Here is a 21,039-nt window from a genome sequence, read left to right on the forward strand (position 1 = left end):
TGTTATGCCTGCGAGTTATGTGCCTTGTGTGGCCCCGCAGGTTATGTCACTCCATTTGGGGTCAGTGTCTTCTTCATGGAGGACAAATACTTTTTGTTGACGTCCAGACAGAAAATCCAAACGATTGATTTTAAAGCGTAGCTCCCATTGGCTTTAAGTTCAGGCATGCAATATGGTGAGAAATTAGGTCGAACACATAGCCAAAATCAATCGCAGCCAGATTGACAAAATGACCCTGGGTCTCAAGCCGTTTTAGAATGCGGTCGAACATTCTTACAAGGTTTACGGAAGTTCTGCACTATGGTAGTCCTCCTTATTGATATTTGTCTATGGATTCACGAATTTCAGACAACAGGCGGCGCAGGATGAAAGACTCTGTCACTTTCGCAAAGCATGGGTTTAAGGAAAGGGGTCTCAAGTCATCACAGCTTTCTTTGGGGGGGGGGGAGGAATATTTTCGCAATGACCCGTATGTGCACTTTCTTCCACGGTGAAGGAAACACAGTGGACGCAAAGCATTGTTTAATCAAAATAGAGAGTGGGAGAGCAAGGAACAAAGCATATTCATGAATAAGTTTGGGAGGGATCTCGCCAGGAAAAGGTGAGACTCCCGTCTTTATTTTTCTTTGTTCTTTGAACACATCCAACTCACTTAATTCAATCAAAATATCTGTGCCGCAATCTTCAAGCAGGATTCTTTTTCTTGGGAATTCACAGGACGAAATGTGGTGCATATAGAGGTTAGGAAGGCGTTAACGGCACGGGACCAAAGTAAGCAACCGCTGTCATCTGTTATCAGTGTAGTGGACTTAAACAATTTCCCACTTAGTTTCTTCACCGATCGGTGCCATTTCGCAGGCCCACTGTTCAGAAGTGGGAGCACTTTTTCACGACCATACCTGGTTTTGGTGTTGCGTACCATGCGCACTACCTTGTTCCGTACAGTTGCTCCTTGGTCTGTTTTACCACACAAGTAAAGATTACTTCGCTTGCGGATTTTGGCTTTTATTGGGGGGGGGGGTGATCCATAGTTTGTCGTATTCACCCAGGGTCACTGTTTTTGTTGTGAATATTTCAGAATACTTAGAGTAAAGTACCTCATTGAAAGTACCTACTCTTTGCTCAACCGTACCGTCCATGGACACTTAAAGGAAATTGTATGTACCTATCCACCAGCCGTTTTCACGTACGGGCGAGTCTGATAAGGGCCTTGTAAAGAAAGATAAATGGATAAGTGTAGTTTAACGCCAAATATACGGCCATGAACAGTAACATAAATGATATTAATATAATATAATAATATAAGTAAAATAATGAAAGGCACAAATAACAAACTTTGATCAGTGATCATCATAAAACACTTAAATGAAACACTACATCAACCCAATAATAGTACTTAATACTTGGAAATACGGTCATTGAAAAAAAAAGCACTCAACGCTTGGAAAAGAAAAACACTTAAATGAAATATTACATTTACTTTATACTCGATTTTTTTTTAATTTCCAGATACCTCGCTATTCTACAAATAAACTCTGGTGACGTGCTATTTAAGACACCTGGAATTATCAATTCATTTTTTCCAAATATCCCTTCCCTTATAGTCGAGGGTCCTCGGCACCAGCTCAAGCAATGCATCAAATAACCCTCTTTAACTCTGCAAAGTAACTCTGGACAAGTATCTCTGGACAAAGTAACTCTGGACAGTATCTTCTTTAACTCTGGACAAGTATATCTGTCTTCATTGGAACATCTTTCTCTATAATATATTTTAAATCTTGCGCTAATTGGCAGGCAATTGGCCCATTGCTGTATCCACAATATCTAGCTGGTAAATTCAGCTTAAGGTAGAACTTCTACCCACAAACCACCTTAACATCTTTATAAAACTTTAATGTTTCTGATTTTTTTTTATCTCATCACTCCATTTTTGGATCATTTGATTCTCTAGTACTATCTTAATCTCATTCTCCCAATATGTACTTATATCCATTGGTTCTCTACCTTCATTCTAAACAAAAGAGAACATTGTTTTGTCTAAAATATCTTTTTATTGGCCATCATCTTTTATCCGCTGTGAGAGTAAATCTTCAAAAGCAGCCTTGAGGAACCTGTCACTCGGTAACTGGACGACTCTCAACCAAAATTTAATAATTTAAACTAGTCTGTAATTTTTTATTGGTCATATACCTAGATCACGATTGAAAAACTTGGAATGGGGCCCAAACAGCCCAAACAATCTCTTAAAGTACCTAATTGAACAAGCCGAGCCGCTTTCTCATGCCCCCAAATCTCTGCTCCGTAATGTAGAATGAGCATTATTTTCGATAGAAAGACCCCGATTTAACGTTTCCTTTATGTTTTGAATTTTTTTCTTTTGTATGATCATAATTTATTTGAATTCCATATATATGAATTATCATATATATTTGAATTTCATCTTCCATTAATTCGAAAAATATATCCAAGATACTTAATTTTATGCACAACTTGTAACTCCCCCCCCCCCCATTAAACCAAAATTTACTTTCACATTTATCATTCTTCTTGCTAAATATTACCACTTTTGGTTATATTTAATCTCTTAAAGATTAATCCACTTTTATATTTAATCCTCTTTTAATCTCTTAAAGTACCCCAATTGAATATTCTCTATCTGAGCCTCTCTCTCATGTCCCCAAATATCTGCTCTGTAATGTAGAATGGGCATTATTCTCGACAAAAAGACCCTTTTATGTAATGACAAATTTTTTATTCCCATTTCATTATTCTGGAAAATTGTAAACATTGCTGCTCTTCTCCGGTTTAATGTTTCCTTTATATGAGAATTCCATCTTTTATTACTTTGAAAAATATATCCAAGATACTTAATTTTATCCACAACTTGTATCTCCTCCCCCTTAAACCAAAATTTACCTTCACATTTATCATTTCCCTTGCTAAATATAACCACTTTTGGTTATATTTAATCTCTTAAAGATTAATCCGCTTTTATATTTAATCCACTTTTAATCTCTTAAAGTACCCTAATTGAATATTCTCTATCTGAGCCTCTCTCTCATGTCCCCAAATATCTGCTCTGTAATGTAGAATGGGCATTATTCTCAACAAAAAGACCCTTTTATGTAACGATAAAAATTTTTATTCCCATTACATTATTCCGGAAAATTGTAAACATTGCTGCTCTTCCCCGGTTTAAAGTTTCCTTTATATGAGAATTCCATCTTCTATTACTTTGAAAAATATATCCAAGATACTTAATTTTATCCACAACTTGTATCTCCTCCCCCTTAAACCATAATTTACCTTCACATTTATCATTCCCCTTGATAAATATAACCACTTTTGGTTATATTTAATCTCTTAAAGATTAATCCGCTTTTATATTTAATCCACTTTTAATCTCTTAAAGTACCCTAATTGAATACTCTCTATATGAGCCGCTCTCTCATGTCACCAAATACCTACTCCGTAATGTAGAATGGGCATTATTCTCAACAAAAAGACAATTTTATGTAACGATAAAAAATTTTATTCCCATTACATTATTCCGGAAAATTGTAAACATTGCTGCTCTTCCCCGGTTTAATGTTTCCTTTATATGAGAATTCCATCTTCTATTACTTTGAAAAATATATCCAAGATACTCAATTTTATCCACAACTTGTATCTCCTCCCCCTTAAACCAAAATTTACTTTCACATTTATCATTCCTCTTGTTAAATATAACCACTTTTGATTTCTGAACATTTACGTGAAGGCACTTCATCTTTAGATAATCATCAGCTAAATCCATTAGCTTCTGTAAATTATGGGACGAATTCGCCATTAGAGCAATGTCATCTGCAAACAACAACACTGAGATGTTTTTATTACCTAATCTTGTCTTTTTATGACCTTTTAGTACCTAATGTTGGAGCCCATTTTTTTTTGCTAAAAATTCAACAATGTCATTAATAAAAAGACCAAAAAGTCGAGATGACAAGACGCTTCCCTGCTTTACTCCTTCCTTAACTTTAGAAGGCCTCGAAAGACCCGACCTTCATCTTTAGATAATCATTTGTTAAATCCAGTAGCTTTTTTAGATCATGTGCTAAATTTACCGCTAGAGCTGTGTCATCTGCAAAAAATAGAACCGAGAAGTTTTTATTACGAAGTTTATAAGTTTATAGAAGTTTAAAATGTGTTTTGAGCAGAGAGTTCACTTACAACATGGACATCCAAGATTAAATTGCTTGATTCAGCTTAAGATTATTTTGTTAAACCCTTGAAAAAATTACAATTCTGATTAAGGAAATAGTCAGTGAGTCTTCAAAAGGATTGGTTAAGACCGTATACTAGGTATTTTAATTGCCATGAACGTTATTGTACCATGAATAACTATTTCATGACTCTCAATAATTGTCTTAATGAGTTTCTAGAAGATTAGCTGATGACATACAAGAAGGTTACATCTTTACAAGATGATATAAAGTGGTAAAAGTATTGAAATGTTTCAGAAGCAGAAAGTCAACCTATAGTCTGGATAACCTAGATTCTATAGCTTAATTCATGTTAAGGTTTTTTTTTTTTTCAGAACCATGACAAATAAAACAATATAAAACTTTAATAATAAAATAGTCTTTTATGTATTTATAAAAAGATTGGTAAAGAACATCAATTAGAGTTATTAATTTCCAGGAACCCTGTTATGTGATGACTGTAATTGTCCTAATGAATCTCTAGAAGCTTGGCTGAAGGATTTGGCATGTCCTGCTCATTTTGATCAAGTTAAAAATGATCTGAAGCTTTTTCAAGCGGTTGATATGGATCTTGTCTTGAACGAAGCCACCAAACGTTTCAATGTACCTGGAGCATACAGCTTTTGTAATTATGTGGTTAAAGATAACGAGGTAAGGCATATCCCTGTGGAGGAGATGGTAAAACATCGTAATACATCATCTGTGCCAAATTACAAAATGCTTCTTTAGAAGAAAAAGAGAAAATATGCATTTGAGCGTAGTAGGATGGAAAAATTTTACTGGAATAATTTAAAAATGCTTCTTCTAAAAATAAACATGGCGGTTCTTATAACTTTTGATTTGGCTCATTCTAAAGGCATCCGTTATGCGAAGTTCCTTTTAGGTATCTCTCTATGGAAGAGCAATCGATGACTTGTGTTTAGTTTTGGTGTAGTGCAACCATTTGTAGTCATTGAAGAACGCCGGTCTCGCTTTATGAATACGCTACATTGTGAAAATAGTTTACTGAGTGCTTTTTTGCTGTGAGATTTAAGTGAATGTATCTTTTCTTTTTCCTTTTTTTTTGTCATTACTCCATGTTAGCACTATGTGTGTCTTTTGGGAAATAAAATAATAATAATATAATATTAAAGTTGCTTTTGTAAATGGAAGACAATTAAATGTTTATTCAAGCGCTGTAGGATCGATATATTTCATTGGGAGAATTTGAAAAACTTCTTGGAAAATGTAAATGACCATCCTAATAGTTTGTAATTTGGCTTATTTTAAAGGCTGTACGTTACATAAATTTTAAGATGATTGTTTAAAGGAAGAAGATTAAATCTTTGTTTGACTTCTGTGGGATAGAAAATTATTGTTGTTGCTGTTGATAGTGCTTTCTGGCGGATTACCTTTTGCAGATCTATTGTGAAGGCTAGCTTTTTGTTTTGAAAAAGAATTTTTGGGCAATTAAGACAATCTGGGTTCTCTACAAGTTTTTGATAACGAACTACAAGTACAGAGTTACTCGTGCTGATAATGACCGAACTCCAAAAAAGAGTTTGATAAAAATAAAGATCAAGGGCATGGGCTTTTTCTGATCATTCTAAATATGTAAAATTCATTAAGTTTAAAGTTGCCCATCAGAAACTACGAGTCTGAGAAACTTTGCATGGTTTTTGAAAAGAGGCAAAACATTCCCTAAAGTAAGCGTGATCTTTGTGAAAATTAGACTGTCAAATCAAGCATATCAGAGAACCCTCTTGTAGAGGTTTCAAACCCACATCTGCGAAAATACGAAATTTTGCACTTTCCTGAGAAGAGTTATCATAGACGCGGCTTAATTTTTTTTTTCAGGGATTTGATTAGCGCTCTGTAAGTTCAATTCAGCTTGATCAACGAAAGATAATTCTTTGGCACTTTCTCCTAAGTTATCATTATCTATGCAAATTAGCCATTATTATAATTCTAAAACCCTGTAAAAAGTGAACCACTATTTTTAATGGGAATTTTGCTTGATGTCGTGACGGCACCTTGCAGGACCATAGGCTCGATATGATTACTTTTGGGAAAATTGTGACCTATCTAGATCGAATTTTCCAGGCCAGAAAATATTTGTGTGCCAATTTTCAGAAAAAATTTATGAGCCGTTTTCGAGAGAGAGAGAGAGAGAGAGAGATAATATACCTGGACATGCCTGTTGGAGCAAATCTGAAAGAAACTCCAAACCTGGCACTGAAAAATTGTGCTTGTAAGATCGGGGCTGCGTGTGCATCCCTGGCTTCAAACGTTTCATATCTGAGTAGAGTTCACCGTTCTCAGTTATATGATAGCCTAGCACTTCCTCACCTACTTGTTCTCGCTCATCTTTGTTTTTTCTTTTTAGTTTTTTTTTTTAGTTTTTTTTTATTGTGGTAGGAGAAATTAAGTTCGCCTTTATTTTAAAGTTTCAAAGTATTTGATGCAACTACCACCAAGGACAAGTATCTCTTTTCTGCAGAGAAAGTATCTATCGGTAAACTCAGCTGGGATTATTCAGAAACGTATTCTTGATTTTTCTATTGAATGCCAGGAGTCTTCCTATCTTTGGTTATTTCTGTTTGTCCCATGTTCGTAGTTGTCGAAGCATGTTTTCCTTTCTGTTGTTTATTTTTGCTCTTCTTAATTTTTACTCTGTCGTTTCTGGGCGCTGTCCAGTTCTTTTTGTAATGGGCTATGAAATCAGATGAAAATCTTTGACCAACTCACCTGTAAGTTTGATTTGAAATAAACCGTTATGGGTTGTTACCCTTAAATTTAATCAGTTTTCAGTTAGAATGTATAAGGTTTGAACCACACCATAGTCATAGGAATCATATGTTTACAATAAAGGAAAGATTTATTTAAAAAATGTGTTTGCCCTTGATTTTAACGTCTGCTTCGTACCACAGAAGGGAAAAATGAAATGGCAAGAATTGTTTTAATACGGTTATATGTATAACCGTATGCTAAAATGTTCCCAATTATTGTCGAACTAGCACTAAGTATTTGTATCTTTGGCCGAGCTCATCATACAAATAGAAAATATGTTGTTTCAAGCTTACAATTCCGAAGATTATGTCCCAAATATTCACTCTGATTGACTACACATTGGTCACTCATAAATTCCGAATTCAAATCCGGGAATTATTCATCAACTCTTCACTCTGATTGACTACCAATAAGCATGGGCGGATGCAGAATTAAGGTTTGGAAGGGTATATTGATCAAGTTTAATTACCCCACCGGTATTATTCGTTCCTATAACTCTGTCATAAGCACAAATTTCTAACTTCCTGGCGCGGGGAAGGATACCCCCAAAACCATTCCCTGGATCCAACCATGCCCTAAAGTTTACGCTTTAGGGTTCAAAATTGCTCAATCTAAACAAATAATAATTTATTTGCTACCCGCTTGTTTTGACAATTTAAGCAGAGTAAAAATGTTAAGGATAGAAAAACAAAATAACACAAACAATACAATCAATAGAGTCTAATTAAAGGGTGGTAAGGACCCAAGCGTTGACAGGCCTCAGCACCTAATCTAGCATAGAGTTTTTTATAAACAAAAATAATATCAGTGGCACAAAACTTTCTAATAATCTTCTGATTTCTATAAGAACGCGGCAGATACAATAAATATTTGCAATAACGAAAATACAGAACTCTTATACCTTGCAAATCTTGATTATTAAAAAACGGGCGCAAACCGGAAAGAAACAATATAGAATGATCGCAATATGTAGAATAAAGTCTGGATAAAGCCTTTCGTGAAAATCTGCCTCGGTTCGGGACAATTTTCGTGTACCCAATTTTAAGTTTACTTTTGATATCATTAAGCCCACAAGATCGAAAAGTCGATAAAGATGAGCAAATACTAATACCAAGCCACCGAATCGAAGAAACAAGCTTAACTGAAAAATAACCACAAGCAAGATCACTACTTTGATCTTGCTTGTCCACTAAATTGTGGGCGGGACTAGATTATTGGCCCTTTAGTCGCGTTTATTCTGGATTTTATCCAAAAGTATGTGGCTCAGGCGTAAAAAGTGGGAAGTCAAGTAAGATTACCAGATATTGGAAGTTAAGTCAACCTAATAATAGCCATTTGAGGTATGTATTCCCTTTGAAGCAAGCGATTTTACGTCAATCCTACAGCTGTAACTTGCACATAAAGGACAAAATACTTATATCATTGAATTCATTAGTCTCAGATCTATCCTAGCCAGAATTATCCTTGGGGAAGATCCAGAGCTTGTTAAAAAAATAGAGGAATTGTCCCTTTTTCAACCAATTTCAAAGTATTTTCAATCTAGAAAACCATGTATAACTAATTTCAAAATTTTAAATTGGCAGATGGATGGAGTTAAATGTCACATAAGGAATGATATCAAACTTTTTTTTATATGCGAAGACCGTAAGAGAGCTGAAAAATAAGATGATAAAAGTTACGCAGGGAACATAAACCTTATTAATACAAATATTCTATTACATCCCATTTTGACTAGGACTTTGTTCCAAGTTTAAAGTAACTCCTACTTACAAAGGAACACCATAAAATTTTGTATTTTTTCAATTCTAAAACACATATCATTCCTAAAAGCACTTCACTTTACTTTAACCCCCCCCCCCTTTAATATGCAAATATATAGCCCCAGTTACATGTATTGCGTGCATTTTGTCATATGTTCCTCTTTTCTTCTAATAGATTAAACGGCAAGAAGCAACATCAACAAAATCAAGAAACGAAAAAACAATGGAAAGTATATAAATTGGGCTATATATTTGTAGATTAAGGGAGGGGGAGTAAAATAGTGCGAAGCGCTTTTAGAACTGGTATGTCAGTATTTTAGAATTGTTTAAAGTTATTATTCAGATTTTTGGTCTTTCCTTCTGAAAAGGAGTAAGTGTAAACTAGGAACGACTCTTTTTTTCAGGTTTATAGAAAATGTTACGGTAAGCATGTTGGTTTCAACATATTTATGGATGCTATACTTTTGTCACTCCTTAGAAAAGTCCGATTACCAGATATGGAACTTATAGTCAACCTTGGAGACTGGCCGTTGGTGAAGCCACAGTTTAAGCCGATCATTCCAGTATTTTCTTGGTGTGGATCTAATGATACAGTGGACATAGTGATGCCTACTTATGATATAACTCAATCAACTTTAGAAATGATGTCGAGGTGAGAAAGTATAAATTGTCCAGCAAGGTAGGAAATGAGGTAGCAGCTGGTTTCGTATTGAATCACAAGTTGAACAGGTTATATTCTATCCCCCTTTATACGGATAATTTTGATGGACTTTTTCTTAAGGAGCACAGGGAAGGCAATGGGAGAACACGGAATCAAATGGGGATGAAAAATTTTCCTGGACTTAAATTGTGCTGATTATTTAAGCATCCTAGAAGAAAGTGTGAGCAAAATGAGTGAACTTTTCGAGGTTTTGGGAGTTCAGGGTTGTAGAATAGGTTTGAAAATTAAGGTAAGGAAAACAAGACGCAGAATAATTTTAATTAATTAATCATTTAATTTAAAATATCGAATTTCGTCTAAAACCATTGAATTTAATTGAAATATGTAATTTAAAATCAATTAATTTAAAATCATTAGTTTAAAATAATTAATGCTGAAATGAAAATTCTCCTCGCTGCATCCTTGAAAGATGCCAATCTACATGAAATATTATTAAATAAATTATTATTAATTATTATTATAATTAAATTATTAGTGCTATGTACGAGAATAAAACTGTTGTGATTAAGGTAGGAAATGAGGTAGCAGCTGGTTTCGTATTAAATCTCGAGTTGAACAGGATTATGTTCTATCCCCTTTATGTGGATTGTTTTGATGGACTTTGTCTTAAGGAGCACAGGAAAGCCATTATGAGAACACGGAATCAAACTGGGAGGAAAAACTTACCTGGACTTAGATTGTGCTGATAGCAAAGATTTTGTTAGAAAAAGCGTCCTAGATGAAAGTGTGAGCAAAATGAGTGAACTTTTAGAGGTTTTGGGAGTTCAGGATGTTAGGATAGGTTTGGAAATTAATGTTAAGAAGACTAAGTCGCTAAGACGCAATATGATTTTAACTAATTAGTCAATTAATTTAAATTATCTGATTTCATCTAAAACCATTGAATCTATTAAAAATATGTAATTTAAAATCAATTAATTTAAAATCATTAATTTAAAATAATTAATGTTGTAAAGAAAATTCTCCTCGCTGCACCCTTGAAAGATGCTAATCTGCATGAATTTTCAATTTCATCTTGAGTTATATTCAAAACAGAAATGGTAAAATTTCTAATAGCAAAAGAAGCTCTAGATGTAATTGTCATAATGTGTTCATCAGTTGCAATTTAGCTTAGTAACGCTGATGTTTTCTCGTGGAAAACATAATTTATTAACACTTTCTTTCCACATTCGTGCATATACGTCAACGCAAAGCTGAAAAATATTGGTCTGAAGAACCCCTCCCCCGTGACAAATTGTAAAGCTTTGGCCTAAAGACGTATTTGACAAACACACAGCTGGAATCAGACGTAACGATTCATCTAAGGCTCGGACCCAATACTGTAAATATAATTGTCACCATAGATGGGGTAAGTCTGTCTGTTGGGGGGGGGCTAAAGAACTGATATCAGTTTCATCTAAAAATAAGTAGTCTTATTGCATTCTTAAAGCACTGAAGATAAAACAAATAAAGGATTTATATCCCAAGTTTTGTTTTTAATCCTTATCTATCTAATTTACGAAAAAGGTTTCTGCATTTCCCAACTAATACTAGCTTCAGAAATGATTTTATGATGAGAATACATATCCCAAGGACCAAAATTATGTGCAGAATCCAAATCTCAAAATCAAACAAAAATCATTTAAGTTCACATATGGGCTGTAAGCACCTTGGGTATTTTGCTGTGAATGTTCCATCACGCCTCCATATGCTTCACTAGTTTTGCAGGTATGTATGCACAAACCTGACAAGATTGGCTTGAAGCATTTCTCTTCCCCCTCCCCGAAAGAATTTCTTTGAAAAACTAAAAACAATATTTTGTGTTGTCCTCCCCCTCCCTCAGAAAACCTTAACTTGTGTTTACCCACATTTCCAATTATACTATAGAGTACAGACCTTTTGTGCATGCAGGTGGAGCTTTGGAAGGGGGGCTCAGAGGATTTCCTAGACAGCTATTTGTTAATTATATGGGGAGGTTAGTTATTCAGAACAAATTAGTTATTGGAAAGTCTGTCAAAATAATAAAAAACAAGACGAAGTATATAAGGAACTGGAAAAAACCCACAAACAAAACTAGTCATAAACCTAGTAAAATAATGCAAGGATTTTTCATTTGATATAATTGGAGAAACAATATGGGTCTTTGGCCCCTCCAATGCCCCTACCTCCTGGCACTACCAACCGTTTTGTTCATAGGTTAGCATATTGCACTTTTTTAGAAGCAGAATTACGCAAGTATTTTCAATATTTATAAATGAAGGCACAAAGCAGGCAATTGGCTCCTTGTAACACACCAACTTTCCGTCTCAATACAAATGTTTTAGTAAAACAGCCACCTTGTTTGAACTAGGCAAAGTTTTTAATCTATATGATTGTAGAACATAAGTGAGACAGTGACCTCTCTACCACCCTCTGTCTGTTTTACCTGTAATCTTATGGTAAAGATGGGGTTATTTTGCACTATTATTTAATCGAAAAGTATAATGATTTTCAATGTGTACATTTGTAGGCACAAAAGAGGTACATCCCTACTCTTACCTAACTTATTAGTTGAGGGCTGGACGCATTGCTACCAGTTTGAAGCAGAATCATAAAGCAATTTAACCAATATATGGAAGGCACATAGCCCTTTAGCAACACCTCTCCTGTACTAATCTTTCATTAGGCAGATAGGTAGGCTTGATATTTACGTAGCGAGTACCTTGGAACAATCGGTCATGAGAAGGGTGATTTTAAAAGGAGTGTTCCCCTTCTCCAACCTTTATGTGATTTTGCTAAAATCTACTTGGAGCTTGTGGGGAAAGTATCTTGGGAAAATAGGACGGCGTGGCTGTTTTTCAGAAGTATTCACCGCTTCTTTGCCCCATTTACCCTCCCCGTTAAAGCGGCTGGATTTAATTGATTTTAGTGGGCAGGTATCCAAAGCAAATTAGACTTTGATCTAGATTTGTAGACCATTTATCTTTCCGGCCCAGGGGTTGCCAGGCTTTAAAGCCAGCGTAGTTGCCAGTTGAAAATAGGTAGTCTTTTGATTTATCTAACCAACACCACCACCAACATCAGACAAACACAACTTGGAAACAATAAGGAAATTTTTCAAGACAGTGGAATTCAATTCAGTGAAAATTTTGGTCCTATGCCCAATGAAATATTCACTGAATTGAATTCCACTGTCTTGAAAAATTTTCCCATTATTTCTAAGTTGTGTTTGTTTGGTATCGAAAGGCAGTGTGGTCTTCGTCGCTATTTACCATCAACATCACCTACCCCTCTGATGGGTATCGGTTAGCGTTCATCGTGAAATAATAAAAAAGAAAAGAGTTACGCTTTAGAAAAACATAGTTTGAATGCAGAGAATGGACTGTATGTTTATCAATTAAGAGGGTGGGGTAAAGTGAAGCAATACAATTAGAGGAATGAGATAAATAAGTATTTATGATTGTTTTCAGGTAGCTTTTAGAATTTCTAGTAATCATTTTCTTTTAAGGAACGAAGTGTCATTTTAAGGCTCCCTCTAAGGGCTCAAAATAAAATTTGCGAAGTAACTGATTAGTATGTTTGGAAAGGTTATAAAAAGACACATCAAATGGTATTTTCACCTTAAATCTGTCTAAGTAATGAAAAAACTTCAAATTTATCAAATCTAGTGCTCTGGTAATTAACAAACAATTAAAATGATTACTTGAATTGAGAATAATTAAGTTTCGTTTTCTGTTCTGATTTAAAAAGATGACTTGAAATATGTTAATTGATCAGTAAGTAATTAAGTAAAATTAATTAAATAAGTTATAATTAATGCATATTAAATAAATTTTCAATTATAAATTAAATTTAGGATTACTTAAAGGCTGTTAGTCATAAATAGAGAAGGTAATTCTTGACCAGATAGGGGGAGTTATAATTCTTTTTCAGAGGGTTTGTAAGTTCTTCATTTCCTATCAGTGGCAATGTCCAAAAATTCTGAAATTGATCCACAGTTAATTTAACATGTTCAAAAGTTCAGCCGTTCAAAATTCAAATTTTCATGTTTTGTAAATTTGTATAATGTTATTGTTATATAATTTCTAATTATAATTATAATAACAATTTCTTTATTGTATTTTATTTAACAATTCCTTTAGTTTAAATTTGAAATTCTTGGGAAAACCTTACATTTTAATAAAATAAGCATTAGGCTGACTCTTATGGAAATAACCACTTCATCCTAAGCGTTCACTTACATATCTAGCTAGACTCCCGCCTAGACATTTGCTCACACCTCATCTCCTGTCGAGGCAGCTCCTGCTCACACATAAAATTCACTGTTAGGCTGCACAACTTACAACCCAGCACCCACTCCAAGAATCTAGAAGTCGGGTCTAGAATTTGAAACTCTGCAAGTCAGGAAGCTAGTTTGTTTCGTTATGTTTGTCATTTGGGCTTAGAAGAGGTGTTCACATGTAGAACAGATTATACATAAATGCCTAAGTAAGTGTCCGACCAGACATCGATGTTTAGGTATATAATTCTACCTGTATCTCCATGTGAACGCCACTTGCATAGCTCAACTGGGTATGTATGTTGAAACTTTTCAGTAAATGAAGTCACCTGTTTGGTGTGTGTTAAGTTTTTGTTCGTCATTCGGACCTATTAGACCTTTGCCGGTGTCAAATTAGCCAAAATCCCGATATATTGCTCCGGTGGCATCATACTGCAAGATAGGGGGATAAAATTTCTTTTTCAACTCTAGGGGGTGGGGGCAATATTGTTGCTATTTCAATTTAAAATGAAAATAAAAAAAATTCTCTTTCATAAAAGTACCCAAAAAAAGGCATTCTCCAAAATCTAAACTGAAGTTGGCAAATGTCTCCCTCTTCTTGCCCCTCCAATTGACCCCCATGTATTGCTCTTAACAGAATGTTGCTTTAATAACGGGTTTAATCAAGTAATTTTTGTAATATCTGATGAAGGTGGGGGATTTTTATCCAGAACCTTGTGTATATTACTTAATAAGTGTTTGGAAGTGTCTCGTAAGTTTTAATTTTTGGGCGTTCTTTCCAATTAAAGGCTTTTTTCGCGAGCTGAAAACTAAATCTGGCTTTTCTTTCCATTACTTATTTCAATTATTTGCAACTAGCGTAAAGTCGCCAAACCATTATTCGCGAGAAGATAAGAATTGGCTAGACTTGAAAAACAAATCCACAACGCTTGTGGAAAACAATTGTTGGCTAGAGGTTTTTGGTGCTAAATTCAAATTATTATGCTCATGACTATAATAGAAACTCCAGTTTTCACTTTTTCTTTCGTGTTATTACCAATTCTTTTGAGACATTACTAGTATTTTTGAAAACGATGTAAGGTTACGACTGAGACCAACAATTAACACTGGTATATACTTAAACAAATTTATTATAAAAATGGATAAAGTTTTCATTATAAAGCTGGTATAGTTTCCATTAATCTGTCTTATAAGTCAGCTCCTCTTTCCGTTGGGTTTTCATGACTGGCTCTTTTTCACGGTTATGGAACGTCTTTTCGCTAAAACACCCCTCAAGGATAACTCTTTACCATTTCCGTGGTCAATTTTCATTTTGCCATTGTTACTAATTGTCATATATCAGAACTTCCACACGTGCCTTTATTCGTTATTGAGCATATTAATTTATATCCTTTATGTTATTGATTTCTAGGGTGACCCTTGACATGCTGTCAGTTCAAGGCAATTCGGAACTTCAATGGGACCAAAAGTATAACAAGTCCTTTTGGCGAGGGCGTGATTCGAGGCGAGAGAGGCTTAACCTTATAGATTTGGCAAAGAAACACCCTGATCTAATAGATGCGAAAATAACTAACTTTTTCTTCTTTCGAGATGAGATGGAGGAGTATGGAGGAAGTTCAAGCAGCATATCATTCTTCAAATTTTTTCAAGTAAGTCATTTACTTAAGACTGTAATTTCGGTTTGTGATTGTACGTTTCTGTGCATATATGCGTGTTTTTGTGTGTATCTATGCATGCACTTTCTTTTGTATGTTTGAGTATGTGTGCGGACAAGTATGCTCAAAATCATAAACATCATTTATGATTTACCTCAAGTTGTTTTCAATCCTTTTCCAGGTCAACAAATAGAGTTTTTTATTGATTGAATACTCAGTTGAGAGTCAAAGGATTGCAAGCGTTATTTATCAAGCCCCTTGTTGCCTTCCCTTGAAGGTTGTTGTGAGTGATTTTTATTTATATGTAGTATTCATCCTAATATTAAGCTGAATTGTTCTTTAAACACAACTTTGTTGAAATTGCCAATCTTTTGACTTTTATTTTTCCCTAATTTCTACTCCCTCTACTTTTCTTTTGTTCCCCTTCCTTATCCATTCTACTTCTCTATACCTTCGAGACTTTTCTCTTCTCGATTTTTCTTAAAACCATATTTAACTTATTTATTTGTTTTTAACTTAAAACTTTGATTGCTTGTCTAATTCACCCATATGAGGGTTGAAAATTTTGTCTTGTGTTGTTTGATTGGTTGTTTATTCGCTAAGCATAGAAAATTCAGGGATGGATGGATTAATTAATTATATTTACCTATTGTCTTTCAAAACAATTGAACTAAAGATTTGCCATTTTCAGTCGCACATACAAAATGTATATACTGACGAAAATGCATCAAAAGGACAATATTCTTTCTCAAACCTTTGATGTGGAATTTTTAAGCAGAGAAATTTTGCATTTTCGACAGGGAAATTTCGGGATATTTGAGTGATAAATTCTCTTTATTTAGTCACAAGTCAACTTTTAGTATAAGGAGGTGTGGGCTGATTGGGACGGGCTCCTTCATATTCAATATGAACTCTGTTGGTTCTAAGGTTTGACACCAATCTTTACTTGCATCTCAAAAAACATCAAAAAATTTTAGTGAACAGCTTGAAAAGATCCTACAGTGTAAATATATATCAGCATTTATTAATTTCAAAACCTTATGCTAGTATAAGCTAATATAGAATAACCAATTTATGCCTTTACACGAAAAATACCCAATTCAGCTTATTAACATCTGATAATTCAAGGACCTCACATGGAAAGTTTCTTTTTATTATGGAACAAATTGGGTCCAAAGGGTTTTGTTTTCTTTTTCCTTTCATGGAGACAGCATAAAGGGAATTATAAACTCAAGGACACGTAGTGTAATTTCATAAAAGGTGGGGAGGGAAAATCTTCTCGTCTTAGAGACTTAGTTTTCTACATTTTCACGTGTTTTCCAATATTTTTTCTTGGGATTATTTTAAGAAAGGGTTCTAATTTCGTGCCAATTCAGCCAAATTGGGCCTGTGAAAGTCATTTAGTGGAAATAAATCTTATAAAGAAATTCCTATTCATCCACGCAATAATAATTTTCTGAGGAAGTGATCTAAAGTGATCAAAGTATTTCCAGTCTAGTGCATTTTCACGTTTTTTCCTTGGGTGAGTGCTCAGGCAGGGGTTACTTTCATCACCACATATTGGAAATCTGATCAGATTTGTGCTGAAAGAAATAATTGTGTGCTACAGGAAATGTGGTTTGAAAGTATGGAAAACTGAATTGATATGGAATTCCTATAATATGGAAAATCTCCTTTGAGAAGTTGTGGTTGTTAGTCGAATAAGGGCTGAGTGACGAATATCAAAATAAAACCGAAGATCCGTTTATTTATAAAATAACTTAAAATATCACTTACATCACTGTATATTGTAAAATATATAGTCTAAAATATAATACAGACTAGTCTAATTATGTTTAGATTATAATTAATATAAGTCTAAAAGTTATAAGTAATAAGACTATAACTTAATATAGTCTAAAATACAGACTATCCGAATTGATTTCTTTATTTATTCATTTATTTAATACTATAAAATCTAACTCGAATGCATGCAACAAAAAAGGAAAGAATAAAACGAAAAAGAAAACAAAGATGGTGGTTATTACAGCTTCGAAAGCTGAGCTTGTAACAGGACTTAATCAATACAGCAACATTACAAATGTTTGAATTAAAACACTATTGAATACAACTGAATACTTATAGGATACTGTTAAAAGATTTAGGTTAGCTGTTATCACAGGCGGGACTTTTTTTCCGACACAATTCAATAAATTTCAGTTAACCTGAACATGTGCCCTTTCAACAAAAAATGACTTTTAAACCGCAACCTAAGCTCGAGTTTTGAACAAGCGCTTTTAATAATATTAGAATTTAGGCCATTAGAAAACAAATTACAATAGCATCATTTTCATTAGCTAAAGGTGAACGGTCCCTTTTTAACAATAAAACAATCAGTTGACCACGAACAAGACCAATGCAAATTGCTAATTAGACTGGATGATGTCTGCTATTACTTACAAGGGCTTAGAATAAAGTCTTACACTTTTGGCCAAATCAAATAACAAGAAAATTTATTTTTCTTCTTTTTTATAAGATGAAGGTTCCATTATAAAATTAAAATTGACAGCATGTCCAAAGTGGAACTTGTACTGTATAGGAATAGGAATTTGTTAAATTTAACTTAAAAAATATGAAAACAATATTATGACCCAATAAAGAGCAGAGCTCGTAAGGCTGGGACAGTACAAATGCTTTGAAAAAACACAAAATCTCGTCATAAAACACAACATCTCGTGTAAAGCTCATTAAACAAAAAACTTCAGAAACACCTCACTAGCCTTCATTAACTCAGAAACCTGGAAAACAATAAAAGAAAAGAAAAACGTCTTCAAATGCTATTAGTGTGATGTACAAAAATCTGTTTTTTTTTTATTTGAATTCAAAAAGTTCACACTATTGCCTAGTCATAAAGAAACAATTAGACATAAGAAATCAATGAGAATTAGGAAACTCACTGGGAAAAGCGAAATACCAATTAAAGATTCAGTGAAAAAAAGGAGGGGTGAAAATATATTAAACAAAGATAAAACGTTACAGAGGAAGATGTGATAGACATAGACAAAGACATTTTTTATTTTCATCCAAAACATATAAATTAAACAAAGAATTTACCATTAACGGCCACTCTTAAGACAAAAGAGTCGTGACTGTGGCCGCAATTCTAACCACCATGAATCTGCTAAATCATTTCTTCAAATGATTTTGAAGAAAGAAAAAAAATCCTTGGGGAGGGGGTAAAAAAACAAAATAATTAATATTAAATACTAAATAAATAAATACCCTTTCTTCTTATCACACTTCTCTCCTTTTTAAAAAATGGAATTTAACTATTCTCTTGAATGATGCCAGACTTCCTGCCGCTCCGACCGATTTTGGAAGGTCATTCCAGACGCTGACACCTATGTCCCTGAGAACAAATCCTGCTCTCGTTTTATTTCTTCTGTCGTGAGTCAAATCCTCCGAATTCCGGGTAAAATAAGGGTGATAAACGAGTTAGTTTTAAAAAAATCATAAAAGTACTCAGGGCTTACCTTATTTACACTTTGAAAAACAAAATTCGCTAGCTGGTAATCACATAGCTCGCCTATGTTCAAAACATCATTCTTTCTAAAACACTCCGCAGTATTGTGACAGTTTTGAAATTCTCCTGTCAGACGCAGTGCTTTGTTTTGTATTATTTGAGTTCTTTTATAATTCATCACGAAATTGCTTGCCCAAACAGAACAACCGTATGTGATGTAAGGGTGCACAATAGCATTGTATAACAATTTGACAACTCCTACCAGGAACACTTTTTTCAGCCTCCTCATCACTCCCAATCCTCTAGCTGCTTTTGCCGACACTATTTCACCATGCTTCTTCCAAGACAAATTACAATCAATATAAAATCCGAGATATTTACAAAAAAAAACACCTGTGTTATGCTAACACCGTTATAAATCACGTTTTCAAGATGTTCAGGTACATCAGTTCTACTAAACGCCATAAAATTCGTTTTCTTGTATTTACTGCAAGGGAGCATAGAGCTGTAAAAACATGAAGCCGACTAAGGACGCGGTTCGCTTTTTGAACAACCTCTTTTGAAGTCCGGGCAAACACTGTGATAGCTGTATCATCGGTGAAAGAGGTTAAAACTGAATCATTTAGGTAAAATCGAAGAGTATCCACATATACCAAGAAGATGTAACGGGCCAAGGACTGATCCTTGGGGAACACCACAATTTATAGGCATAGCTGCACTAGATATATCACTCATCACCACCTTCATTGATCTTCCACACAGATAAGACCGAAACCAACTTAATGCTGCATCTTTAATTCCAAGGTTCCGCAGTCTTTTCAGTAGAACTTCAAAATCCACAGTGTCAAACGCCTTCTTCAAATCAATAAAAATATTTATCAATAAAAAAAGTTACCATCAAAACTGTTTTATTGATAAAAATAATTAAGAACAATGGTAAAAGAAGTGATATATTATTAGGAATGCAGGAATTTACTTAATTTGCCAATTTCTTGTTCATCAGCTAACTAAGGTTAAACTTTAATCAAATTAATTCTTTCAGTATAAATATCAGATAAATATAGATGGAACTGTAGCAGCATATCGTTTTCCATATCTACTTGCCGGTGATTCTGTTATCCTAAAGCAAAACTCGAAGTACTACGAACACTTTTACAAATCTTTAAAGCCCTGGAAACACTATATCCCGATGAAGGAAGACTTGAGTGATTTAATTGAGAAAATTGAATGGGCAAAGAACCATGACCTTGAAGCTAGAAGAATGGGAGAAGCGGGGAGACGCTTTGCTAATGAAAATTTGTTACCAAGGGATATATTTTGCTATCATGCTGTTCTGTTCAAGGTTTGTGTCTATTTTATAAATGTTATATATAAACCAAAAAGAGATAGTACTGGGTGTTATATGATAGACAATCGGATACAAAGCGGGGGACACCAAAAACATCGTTTTTTAACGAATTCGAAAAAATTCGTTTAAAGTACTAAAGTCAGTGAAAATGAAATCTGATTGTTTGAATTGGTTAAATGGAAACTTAACATAACCGTTTATATTCAAAAAAATTAAAAGGAACTCACTCGATAGAAAATCGAAAGTTCCTTCCCCCTGACCATCTTCTTGTTAATTTTTGTGGCCATATTAAGTAATGCTTTAGTTTTCACACCTTTTCCTAAGAAATAAAACCTGGCTTTACAATTGTCGAATTCGCTCTAAGATATTCATCTCAGCCTTTTTAAAAAGCTTTCTATAATGAAAGTCATAATTTTGTTTAGTGATTTAGAATAAAAAATAAGAAATCCGTAATTCGGCCATGACTTTTGATATTTTTACAAATATCCTTGTATTTCTTATATTTCAGCCACTCTACTTCGCAAATCCATTCTATTGATATACAATTAGTTTGTTTTCTTCGTATATTTTTGTATTTCTTATTTTAGGAAATCAATCATGCGTAATAGTCCCACCATCTTAGATTGTATGATTTGTTGTATATTTATTTTACGAATATTATATTATAAAATAAATATTATATTATAATTAAATATTATATAATAAATATTATATTATAAATATTTATATTTATTGCGCTCTGACACCACGAGTGTATGATTTGTTCTGTTGGATTTTTCTTCGTTTTTTTCATTCTGTCTAGATGT

General features: G+C 33.9%; 1 protein-coding gene across 1 annotated transcript in view; it reads left to right on the forward strand.

Moving 5' to 3' along the window:
• The window catches only part of LOC136039235 (protein O-glucosyltransferase 2-like), a 38,240-nt gene that overhangs the window by 15,792 nt on the left and 1,409 nt on the right, over nt 1–21,039 (forward strand). The window contains exons 4-7 of the mRNA XM_065722787.1: nt 4,681–4,892; nt 9,175–9,422; nt 15,140–15,377; nt 19,928–20,227. Of these exons, the coding sequence (XP_065578859.1) occupies nt 4,681–4,892; nt 9,175–9,422; nt 15,140–15,377; nt 19,928–20,227 (998 nt within the window). The remainder of the gene's footprint in view (nt 1–4,680; nt 4,893–9,174; nt 9,423–15,139; nt 15,378–19,927; nt 20,228–21,039) is intronic.

Source organism: Artemia franciscana, chromosome 19, assembly GCF_032884065.1.
Source record: "Artemia franciscana chromosome 19, ASM3288406v1, whole genome shotgun sequence".
NCBI lineage: Eukaryota > Metazoa > Arthropoda > Branchiopoda > Anostraca > Artemiidae > Artemia > Artemia franciscana.